The 13,072-nt window shown below is 32.9% G+C and overlaps 1 protein-coding gene across 3 annotated transcripts in view; it reads right to left on the bottom strand.

Moving 5' to 3' along the window:
- Window positions 1-13,072, bottom strand: part of LOC129911377 (uncharacterized) — a 42,793-nt gene that overhangs the window by 3,114 nt on the left and 26,607 nt on the right. For 2 of the 3 annotated variants that reach the window (XM_055989166.1, XM_055989165.1), the window contains exons 2-3: window positions 3,712-5,444; window positions 3,386-3,638 (exon numbers count right to left, since the gene is read on the bottom strand). In XM_055989166.1, coding sequence (XP_055845141.1) covers window positions 3,386-3,638; window positions 3,712-5,076 — 1,618 coding nt within the window. In that variant the 5' untranslated portion in view covers window positions 5,077-5,444. The remainder of the gene's footprint in view (window positions 1-3,385; window positions 3,639-3,711; window positions 5,445-13,072) is intronic. The other variant, XM_055989167.1, reaches the window with a different exon arrangement.

The following is a 13,072-nucleotide window of genomic DNA, read 5'->3' on the forward strand; positions in this document are numbered from 1 at the left end:
TATCTTTGTTCAGCTCAATTTTCTCATATTCGCTCAGTTGAACCAACTTTTATAAATATGAATTATGAATTTAAGAAAGGTCATAAAAGCCGAAATAAATTTAAATTATTTCTACCTTCGTGACCTTCTTTAATATATAATATTAACCTAAAGCCCACATAGGAGTTAATATCATTAAAAAAAAAAACATTTAAAACGAGTAACTATCAAAAATAACACCGCCACATAAAAACAAAAAGTGGCGTGTACAACGAAGCAGACCCATATAGGGTGTTGTTTTACACTTCATTAAAACTTAGACCTTTAATTCATATTAATAAAAGTTGATTGAACTGAACGAAGATAAAGAAACTGATCTGAGAGGGTAAAGAAACTGAGTACGTTGGATTGGAGGAAAATTAGGAGAGAGACTTTATGGCAGAAGCCTGATCAATGAATTAACTAAAAAAAACTAAACTACAATAAATGGTCGCAGAACTATTACTAAGAGCGTTAAAAAAAAAACAAAGTAGGATAATCCCAGGGGCGTACACACCATTGGGGCAAACGGGGCGGTGCCCCAGGGCGCTCGACACGCTAGGGCCCCGACTGGAGTCAATTCAGTAAAGGCAACTTGACATGCATCACTTCGGACACAAGACAGACAAATTTTCTTCAGTGTAATGCATAATAGAATTAGTAGCCAGCCAGAGTAGGCCCCAAAAAAATAAATCAGTTTTTTAAAGAAAAATTATAGGTATATTATCTTAGGGCCCCAAAAGATGTTACTTGAATAGTATTAGCGACCAACAAATGATACATCAGAGGCCTCAAAAAAAATTTAGGGCGTATTTGGGGCCCCCAAATATCAAAGGAGGCCCGAAAATTTAGTCTTGCCCCGGGGCCCCGGCAACTCAACGTACGCCACTCGATAATCCCAAATATCCTAATGGTCCAAAATTTACTATTTGAAAAAAATAAGCTGACAATTTGTTTTTTTAGTTGTTACTGCCTAGTTGTCGCCTAGTTTACACGATTGGGAGATATTCCAAAAATTGGCACGATTTTAACCAATTTGGTTTTGTCAATATTAAGCGTCGTGCACATGAGAGCGACCAACGAATGAGCGAATGAACGAACGAATAAAATTGTATGTATTTCAAAAACAATTTTTTTAGCAAAATCTGGAGAAATAGTTGCAATATATAGTTGTATATATTTTTCAGCAACAAAAATTACATTTTAGTTTATAAAATAAAAAAAATATGAAAAAACAATATGGTCATTACAAATTAAAATTTTGTCATACGAACGTTTTCTGATATTTTTCTTATTTAAGAAATTATTTTTTTTGTTAATAGGGCTGATATACCTTGGTTAGCTTGCAACTTTTCTGTACCTACAGTTTTTGTTGAAAAAAAATGCTTTAATTAATTGGTCGGTTATAGCGATCAGGAAAATGCATCAGAAAAAAAAAAAAAAACAGTATGAAATTGAATGTTGATGATCTTTTATAGCGATCAGGAAACCTTGTGTCAGTTGACAACCACAAAACCTTCATGCCCTCTTTTTTTCTTTTTTTGAAATATACACAAAAAAGTTTTTCGTTTGCAGTGGAATAGGAAATAAAATGCACGACTGGGGTCGCACGTACTTGCTCTTGCAGTTCAAAGCACTTGTTTAATTGTAGATTGTGACTTTTTTTTGAAAAAAATAAAAATGCACTTTTATTGCAATCGCTTTGAATAGTTTAATCAAAATCGAAAGAGCCGTAATTTGAATGGGAGGTACACTTTCTAAGCGAGAAAAATAAAAAAACAAAAAAAAAAACAACTTTCACAATTCCATAAATATTATCTGTACCAAATTTGAAGAAAATCCGTCCACCCGTTTAGGCTGTGGAAATGTGTGCAGATGGACGCACAGACCGACGGACGGAATTGCGAGACCCACTTCTTCGGAGTTCTCCATCATCGTAATGTTGGTTTTGATTAAAACCTCAATTTTTTTTTTCGACACGAAACCAATACTTGCCCTATAGAGCAAGTAAAAATTGAAACTCAACAGTGAAACGTTTTGTTTCATTTTATTTGAAATGTCAATCAACTGGCACGAAAAATTAATTTGGATCGGGACAACGAATTAATACAATTTTATTTATATTTTACAGTTTTGTATCCCTTTCAAAATAACATACACTTTTTTATAAAAGCCAGAATAATAAGAATTCCAATCGTGTATACCTACTTCTTAGTTTTTTTTTTCTCAAAAATGGTAACGTTATTTTTTGGAGAGCGGTTTGTACGGTTAAAAAAAAAAACAGCAAGGTGCTTATCTTTCACCTCGAAAGGATTTCTGCATAGCATACATTTATTATAGAGTGTGGCTTTTGTGGAGTGATGGTGGCTTAGACAGACTAAGAAATGTAGTTAACGTACGTCGTCTAGCAAGACAACGATTCCAAAGATACCAGGAAAAACGCTTAGTAGTAGTTTAATGGGAATGGACATGTCAAAACGGTCGCGTCATATATACAAAAAAATTTTAGGGCACTTTTAAAACAAAATTTGATTGAAATTCTATGACAAACTAAAAGCCATGATTCTCATCAAAATCAACCAAAGAAGTTGCGTGGTTTACTTGTAATAAATTAAAACCAAATCATAGCCAGATTTGTATGAAACGGCGGAAAAAATTCATTAGTCATACACCCATAAAGAATAATGTTGTCCATAACTTGGTGATTCACCCATTATTAAAGAAATATTCTTCGATGATTAGGCATTTCAATAATATCTCACGATAATTAACATTAACAATTGTTGAACACATAATTTTTCGATACAACAAACGATTCAATCTCATTTGAGTTTTCCCCAACTGCTATCAAGAACTTCGAATCGATACATTGGGATCATTCCTAATACCACCCCAAACGAATTCGATATTCTCTCCAGTTGTCGCTCTTCTGCATTTTACAAAGAAAATATTATACGGTCCGATTGGACCGTTTTTGAAAATATTATCCGAGGTCTTTGGACCGTTTTTGGAGAAAAAATATTTTTTTATATTTCAGATACAGCTAATTTTGGTTAACTACGGGGTTTTAAAAGTTTAAACTTCAGATCAAAACCCACAATTGCGAAAGTCACCTTTTCCTTTTCTATACCAATTAAAGCATTATCTTATAGAAACTTTTAACTTAGCATTTAGCAACCCTAACAAGGGATAATTCCGTGACCCATATAAACTATAACTTTTCAAGATGGGTAGAGTTTATACGACTTTCATTGAGAATGCCTGGGTTTACAATTAATTACAAATTCTACGTTGTGAAGTGACGCTTTTAAATTAGATAATCTAACTACATATGAACATTTTATATTAAAACAAAATAATAACTTACCAGTAACAGTAATGCTTCCAGTTGAAAAGATCTTCAATGTGGCCTTAGGGTATCGTAACTTGTATGTTACACCAGGATGCAATTCAGGCTCGTAGCTAGCTTCCTTTTTGTATTTCTCCGAAAAGTTGACAATTTTAATGGCAAATGGCATACTACACGTGCCCAAAACATTTACAACCCGGAAATTATTAAAGCGTACTCTAAATCCCAATTTCTGAAGGCAACGTGCGTAGCGGCGAGCCGCAATTTTAGCCTTAAAGCAAAAAAAAAATTACATATTTTAGAAAAACCAGTTCGGACAAAAAACAAATATAAAAACAACCAACCTGATCCTCGGATGTAGCACCAGTACATGTTATACGTCCCGATGACCAGATTGAAGCCGTTGTATATGGACGCCTCAATTTCATAGTAACCATACCGTTCTCACGTCGAAATTCCACATTGAAACCTTGCAATGCGATCTCACGCAAATTCAAGTGACATCGCACGCTAAACGAGCACACAACATTATTTATAACTATATCAATCTCTGGTTCTGGTTCTGCTTCTTCTATTACAGCTGGTGGAGTTGCAACTTCTTGTTCAGTAGCATTTCCATTGGGAAGGTTGGTGGAAGGAAGATTACCATTTGGTATAAAAGTCTGCAGTTCCTTATCTCCATTGACCCGCTGCTCATCAAATTGCGGCTCGGTTTTGATAGCAGGCTGATTAATTTGCAGGTGAGGAAGCTGATTTGAAGAAGAGGAGTTCGGTGGGTGAAGCTCTTGCTTCACAATTGTGTTGTATGCATTCGAATGAAGATTCGAATTGCTATTGGCTGTGGCGGCGGGTGAAGATGCTGAATGAAGATTACTCGAAACGATCCTGTTGACGGTATTTGTGCCAGAGGACGTCGTCGATACTGGATATAGAATGCTATTCAGCTCATTCTGATGATGTGGGTGCTGTTGGTGGTGATTATTGCTAAATTGTGAAAAGTATCGAGTTTGTGTGGTGGTTCCTGATGCTGTTGTTGTCGCCGCTGCTGTGACTGAGGACGAGGAGGCATTGTAATGTTGTTGCTGATTACTATGGCTATACATACTTTTATGTTGTTGACTACTGCTTGTAAATACACTCAGATCAGTCAATGGCTGACTATGATGATTATTATTATGATGATTAGTATGATGATGAGATGTCGTTTGATATCCAGTGACGAGAAAAGCACCCTGTGTTGCGCTACCGCTACCATTGCCATTGCCATTACCGCTGCCAACAGTTGATACAATGCTGCCAATCGGTATGCTGACCATTTCGTGCGGTCTCAACATTCGGGTTTGTTGTGTTGTTGCATTCATAATGCTCCCCGAATGATGATTATGGATATGATGATGTGTGACTATGGTATTGGTACCATTTGCATTGATTGACGCAGATGGACCATTAATGACGGTGGATCCGCCAGATGATGATGATACATTGCTATTGGTTGGATTAGAGACACCACCGCCATTTGTGAGAGTTTTCATACAGTTCTTTTGTTGTAACAAGGTAGCCATGCCACTATTGTTACTAATATACATTAAAATTGCTTTATTTTGTCCTCTTTCTCTAGTTGTAGTCTCTAGATGTTTTAATGCTGTTGCTGTTGTTGTTGATTTTGATATCTTGTGATTGCTTTGTGTTTTGGATTTCATATACAACATGTATAAATTCCGAGACTTGTATGTCTTTGTTTTTTAATTGATTCGAAGTTATTTGATATGCAAATAATATCTTTAGATGGATTAAGTTTGATTTAAAAGTTGTTTGTTCTTCTTCTTCTCCTTAAGGTGTTTTTTGTATTGTTTGCAATATTTTTTAAAAAGCTAAGCTTTTCAGATATTGGTTTTGTTTATTGAAATGAGAAAGTGCAATACTGTTTTTTTGTCTTCTTTTTTAAGGCTCCTATGTGTGTGGTTTGTATGCGTCCATGTTTCAATTGAAATTCATTCCAATACAAATTTTATTTTTTTGTATTTTGTATGCAGGTTTTTTGTTTTTTTTAATTTTTCGATTTTTTTCGAAACACAGTCTGAAAAGAGAGAAAAAGCAATGGTTTTAGTTTTCAGTTTAAAAACAAAAATGTCATGCTAATGTAAAACCAAAACAAATAAGTCTGATAAAAAGAAATATAAGTTTGTTAGATTAACGCATTTTTAAATGCAAAATGCAAAAACAGAACTCTGAAAGAAACTACATTACTCGTATCTTAACGCAAACTCAAAATTTTGAAATCCATAGATAAATAGGGGTCAAGTTCTAACCGAATTTTTGACTGGTCAAAACCTCTTTAAGTGTTATGAATGTTCGTTTATTCGGTTTTTATTGCACTGATTCGTTCTAACTTAAAAACAGGTTTCCGGGGGTAATTTCTAAGAAAATCTTAAAAGAAATGTCCAGAAAATAGGAATATCTTAAAGACTCATTTAAAGACTGAATAGATGATTGAAGATTGACAGGTTATTTCATAACTCCTTTCCTGAAACATGTAAGGCTGGAAAGACGAAAACGACGATAACAGTGGCACGCGAGGAATAAGAATAAAAACATTCTGCTTACAGATGAGAATTTTATTAATCTTAAATTAGTTTTGTCATAATTTAATTTTAACCATCTTTTAAACGCTTTTTATACTTTCACGTGAACTGATAAGCAGAATAGGGCTTTTAGTTACATTCAAAAAAGCCAAAAGTGTTTTTAAAGCGGTTTGCGAGGACCCTATTTTGCTTCATTAGTGACCTTGCAGTCTCATACAAAATTGTCCCATACCCCGATTTAAGCGAAATAGGTCTTATAACAAACTTGCCGTGAAGACGTCTAAAACCGTGATATAAAACGTTTGACAATATTACCCTTTATAGAAATTTGAAAACAGTGAGTGTCCTTGTAGATACAAAGTTTAAAGGTTTTCCTAAAAGCTAAGACTTTATTTCGGGTTACATTAGTATTTTTCTATAAACAATATCTTGACCATTTTATATTACACAATAAAGTTCAATATATTAGGTCAGAACAGAAAAGATCCAAAAATTACAGGTTTGTGTGTTCCAAGAAGGAAAACCTTATCCTAAACCGTTCTACAAACTATCATTTTGGGTTCTATGAAGTTTTTCAGTACAGTTTAGTTCAATTTTGTCTGCTCCTACTTTTTAGGTAGAGGAAATTAGTGAGATGTATCAAGGAGCAGCTGATTTGTTTTATTTTGACAGAAATATGATAAAATGAATTACAAAAAAATGGAAATTTCTTTAGTATTTTCTAAATATGAAGAAATATTAAAAATGTGAATAAATTATCCAATTTATTATGATTTATTGAAAGAATATTTGCGCTGTTTTGATCTGTTCTGTTCCAGATTTTCTTCATTAAACAGACCTATTAACTAGTTTATCTTGTTTAACGTTTTTAATTTATAGCAAAACGTTCTTATAAGTTTTTAAACGTTCACATTAGTCTACAAAAAAAAAGAAAAGTGAGATTAATTCAAAAATAAAATAAAAACTTAAATAAGAACATTAAACAATGTTATGAAAGTTCAACGAGTTCTAGAAATATGAACAAAAAATGTTACAAAATAATGAACAAATCAAGACAACATGTTGTGAGTTATGACCTCTGATGCTTTTCTATCGGACTTTAAACTATCTCTCTTAAACAAAAACAAAAAAAAAGAAAACAAAAAAAAAGAAAACAAAAAAAAAGAAAACAAAATGAATAACAACAACATTAATAACAAACTCATACTTCTTCACAACACATATGGTTTGGTCACGTCATTAAAAATGATAACCAATAAAATGTTTATTTAATTCTAAGTACATTTCAAAATCATGACGATTTATGCCGATAAGACAAGCAAAGAATTATTTAACATTTTCCAGAACGTAGAAAAACTATACTATATACATACATACAAAATTTGATATTTGCGTTATTTTATTGAAGATTAACAAAACTGATTCTTTGAAGAAAAATTCTAGAGTAGGTAGATTATTTATATGGAACATTTCCGACCGGCAAAAATTTGTTTTCTTTTCTCGATTCACACGGTTGTGTGTGTGCATTAACGTGATTTCGTGTTATTTGAAAAATAATTTTCAAAAACTATGTTGTTTATTTTCTAAGAAATTTTTGTAATGTCTACATCAGTTTCTGTAAATAATTCAACCAGTTGAAGGCACTAAATAGTTTCTTCAATGCAAACAAAAATTGTGACGTCATTTTTAGTAAAGCGAGTTTGACTGTCCAGACTTTATTGATTATAAATTTCTTAACAAATTTGTTTAATGAGTCTGTTCTGAAAAGAAACGTACAAGTTTTTGGTGTTTAAGAGAATATTTCTGAAATTTTCAAAAAAGCACTTCAGCAGCTTGACTGGCCACTAATAAAGTGATCTTCGATGATCATAACACAATTGTCGCTTAGCTTATAGCAAAACCATGCCCTCTCGCCGCCGACAGCCGCGACTTCTGTCGACACTAAAGTGTATATCCCCACTCGATTTTCAATCTTATTTTAAAGTACCTGCAGCTTGATTTCTGGAGGATAAAACGTAGGCCCCTCGCCACAGTCAAGGCAAAAATCGAATAACTGTCTTTCTATTTTGTCACTTGATGTCCTTAAACTGTTATACAAAAAAGAAAAAAATTGTTATAAATGTGTCTCCGCTAGCAAAATAAATAATACATTTGGCTCTAATTTTTGTAAGTAATAGAAAAAAGAGAGACTATGAAGTCAAAGGTCTGGGTTCGATTCCCTGCTTCCATCGTCTTAAACAAAAAGATTTATTTCCATTATTATCATTGTCATAAAAAAGTCCATCTCCGTTTAACCGTTCAAACTCGTCGACCCAAGAATTGTTGAGAGTTGTTAGTCCCTAGGCTTAGCTACTTCATGGAGTGTATGACATGTAGTGCCACAAATTTATTTATAAGAAAGAGATAAATTTTAATGTGAACATTGCGTTTTGTAAATTCTCAGGTCCGCATTTTTTATCGTAATGTGGATCAAAAGCGTCCTAAATCGCACGGTCAATAGAAATCTTTTTAAAAACCCAAACCGAAGTATTTTCTGTTGTGATAAAAAAGATTACATATTAATTTTTGTTTTCATATTTTTAAACTTTATGCAAGGTTTTTATGACCAACTGAAAATGACGTCGAATATTAATGAACAAAAAAAAAATTTTACAAAAACTATGCTCATCGCAAATAAATAATGTAAGACCTGCGGTATCATTATCTTTAATTTGATCAGAGTAATCGAGTTTAGGAAGGAAGGCAAATGCCAAATGCAAGGCAAAAACTATTAAAATCTTTATAAAATAAAAACAAAATACAAAAAAAAAAAGCAATCGAGTCAATTTGATGAAGCTCGTCACTTATTATAAAACGTGTGTATTATGTATACGTAATGTACAATGCTAATCGTGTGAAATATGAGTTCATTGAGAGCGAGGCTTCTCTACAAAATGCTTCAATTACGTTCAGGCTCAGCTGTTTATTATTAGTATATGCAAACATACCAGCCAGACTCGTCCATTATCATTATTATTGTTGCTACATCTGTCTAAACCCCTTTTCTCTACCCCAACCTACCGGAGGAGGGGGGTTTCTTGCATTAAAAATCGTAGGAAGTGACGAAGAGAATCAACGCAACGACAAAAAACAATAACAACTACAACAACAACGAAGAATAAGACGAAGATTCTTCTGACATTTTCTTAAATAGGAGCCACTTAAGATTATTAATTCCAGCAATGGTTTCATATTGTTTGTGTGTATTAGTGTGTTGATATAAAATTTCCTCTTTCCTTTATATTATTTCTTAAATAATATCATTTGAAACAAAATGGGAAAATTTACCATTTAATTGACTTAACCTAATCATGATCTATTGTGCATTTTTGTTGGCTTTTTTAAGTTTGTGGCGAAACGAGCCAGATGAGAAACAAGTCTCAGAGTAGAAGCTTTTTTTGTTGCTGCTTTGGAAACGAACTAACCACACATATGCATGTATCTCGGAAAATTGTTTGTCATGGCCAATGTGTCAGTGGAGCAGCAATAGACTCAGCTTGTTGTGAGTCAAATAAAGAGACTTTTTTTTTTCTTCTTGTATTTTAATATTTAATTCTAAGCTGCCTTATGTGATTATCGTTAAGACATGAATCACTATAAATTAAGCCTAGCAAATTACTGGCTTCGTTTAAATCAAATGTGGGGCATATTTATGTTTGTCGTTTTGCAGATTTAATTCGATTTCATTTTTTTGTTTTTGTTTTGTTTGATAACACATCAGGCGCTAAATTAAGTTCTATTAATATTTTTGACATCCTCTCATTTAACTTCATTTGTCTTTTGTTTCTTTTTTTAAATTATGTTCAGAATCAAACTCAGATACGTTATGCAATGTTTGAATCAGGATCATGGTCGTTCTTCATGTCAACATGAAATTGAACAAAATGATTGCGTGAGTCATCGCCATAAAGTGATGACTGAAGTAATTTTGGTTTGTAAGCCTCAGTTTTTCAGTGCGGGGTTAAAGTAAAACCAGAGTAAGCTCTACAATCTTAACATTCTACTCTGCAAATTTTTAAAATGAGAGTTTACTTTTTGGGTTCATTGGAGCTAAATTAATTTGCAGTCCTGGAAAAAATTGGCCCTAAATGTCAAATTTTTTAATTTGCCGTCTTTGGTAAGTCAGAAAAGTCTTTCAAACATGTCACTTATTAAGACTAACAACTATCAATTGATAGTTGATAAATATTAAAAACGTTCTCTTACAATCTTAATTTATTAAGCGATTGGCCATTTATTTATTAATATTTATATCATATTTTATTCATAATTTATTATGAGAATGATCATTAATAGCCAAAAGTTTTATAAATTAAGTTTTAAAAAATATTGAGTTTTAACTTCGTTCAATTTATCAATTGATAGTTGGAAGCCGTACTCTACAAAATATTAACAAAATCGGTCTATTGAATTGAATTGGTTTTTTTTTTCTTTATTTTTGCACAAAACTTACTTCCGAGAATCAAGTTCCTAAGTGGAAAAAATATTTCAAAATAATAAAGAAAAATCCCCTAATTTTTGCAGATTTTTATTTTGACGCTAGATGGCGCCCCACGAGCTCATTTTTTTAGATATAGCTTTAAAAGAAATATGTTTGCTGAGGTTCTTGTCTACATTAAATGTTTTATTTTTCTTTTAAATCAATATCCAAAAAAAATTACCTCATTAGTCAACTTACACTTATTTCAAATGAGAAAAAACTTTAACCCTCATAGGGCGCCATCTAGCGTCAAAATAAAAATGTGCAAAAATTAGGGGATTTTTTTTATTCTGAAATAGTTTTCCCACTTAGGAACTTGATTCTCAAAAAACCCTTTAATAACGAACTCCCTCAACTTGACATCAAAGTCGCTTATTGTAAGCTTATCGCGCCAACTCAGAAAGAAACGTTAGGGGCTAAAGATTTAGCTTAGTTTCGCGTCTCTGATTGGCAGCGTTTCAAAAAAAAATCCTTTCAATTAAGGCAATTTTATTGGAAAGTTTACTGGAAAATAAGGCAAGAAAAATCTCCCTAACTCGATTCACTCGTCTTCCTAAATTTACATTCCTTTCAGATAAGTGAATCGTTTTTCACTTGCAGAAAATGCTACTTTTCTTTCTATTCAAACGGACCGACGACGTGCAAGTTCTGTCATACAAATGGCAATACCAATAACATATTTACTAACACATTCAAAATGCTAACTAGTAAGGTAAATGGCAGAACGTTTTCGGCCCAGTAGAGGTACAACTAGAGTAGCAAGTGATAGTTTCTATAAAATGAAGCAAAATCGTTTGCAAAATTTGGGCCTGCATGGGTATTAGCTTGCAAGTGGCGTGTGCCTGTGTGACACACGTCCCATGAAATAAAAATATAAATTTGAAGAAAGACAAAATGACAAACGTGCATGCCTTCAATTTGCACCCATCTAACTGCTTACTTCAACAGTCAATCGGCTACCAAATAGATCTGTTTGTGAACTTATTTTATTTATGGTTTTTCGTGTTTACAGACATTCAGGGGATTTTCTTCTATTTATTTAAAAAAAAAAACATGATGCATATGATTTGATTAAAATTCAATTCAATACAAAATAATAACGTTATTAATCAAAACACAAATGAACATAATTGATTGAATAAAAAAAAAAAAAACAACACAAAAAAGACATAAAATAAAAATGTTATATGCATGGCACAAGCCTTCAAATTAAAACATTTTTATTTGTTTGTTCGTCACCGATCGCTAGCATCATAATAATATCTATATAAAGATACTCGCTCGCACTTATTCAGCAAAACGTTTTAAAAATAAATCAACAGATAAACGCTGAATTTGTCTAAATCTATTTAGCCGTACAAATGAAGCAGCATACGTACATAAATCATGCCATAGGTCAAATGTTCCTTCATCAGGGTTATTTGTTTCAATTTATTTTACCACAATTATTTTTATATTATAGAGAGATACATTCATGTGTACAAATTATACCATATAGTGTATACAGATATTTATGTATAGGGGACGACTCGACTGAGCTCATGTAGATGTTTTATTTTAAAAACAATTTATTTTGAACTACCTAACTAACTCTATTAAACTAATTTGAAATTATAAGGCACGTTTGGGGCTAAACGCTAAACACACATTTAAACAGTGCTGCCAGGTGCAGTGCAGAATATTTGTGTGTATGCTGTTTTTTTTTGTTTCTGTCAAATGATTTTCCTTTTTGCCGAACACAGAAAATATAAATAAATAAAAATACTGTCGGCCAATTGGGGTGAAGGACACGTTTGTGTGTCGCGAGAGAATATAAATGTAGAACGGACGGTTAACTTGCGGGGCCCCATAATAAAGCAACAACGCAGATATAACAACAACAACGAACAAAAAAAGTGGAACTCACTCAATACAGTCATATAGAGTGAATTGAATACACAAATTTGTCTGCTCTCTGGCTGTTGTTGCTGCTGACTGCTGCTGCTGCATCATCATCTCCTTGGTATCGATTTGGTTTATGTAGATCTTTATATGACCGTAAAATGCTATATCTTCCAAGCAACGAACTTTTTAATTTAAAATTACAAATTCGAACTCGAATTTCGAATTTAAATTCGAATTTCGAAGTTCTAGAAGAAAAACTCATTGCTCACGGGTGCGTGTATACTAAGATTGTATGTACATAAAAAAAAAACTATCTACTTCTGTCCAAAAATATCAACTGAGCAATCAAGAATTAAAAACATTCCAAGTAGAAGAAGAGCAGCAGCAGCCAGAGAAGCAACAATTCTAAATCACAATTCACGAACATAATTCTATTAATAACTCTGGCTCTATAGTCTACACAGAAAGTGTGTACATATATTTTATTATTAGAGCTTCAACGAGATATTACTTAATCCTCTAGTCTACAACAACTGGCAAGCAACTAGGGATGTTATATAGCGTGCATATGATGCGGTGCTTGAGTTTAGAGCTAGAGATGGTGATGGCGAACGACCAGTGACCAACACTGCCGCTAAATAGTTAAGCAATTGTATGTAGAAACAAGGACGCCTCCGGGCAGCAGCACAAACAACACAATGAAATACAACAACGACGACA

The sequence above is a fragment of the Episyrphus balteatus genome, chromosome 2, assembly GCF_945859705.1.
Source record: "Episyrphus balteatus chromosome 2, idEpiBalt1.1, whole genome shotgun sequence".
Taxonomy (NCBI): Eukaryota; Metazoa; Arthropoda; class Insecta; order Diptera; family Syrphidae; genus Episyrphus; species Episyrphus balteatus.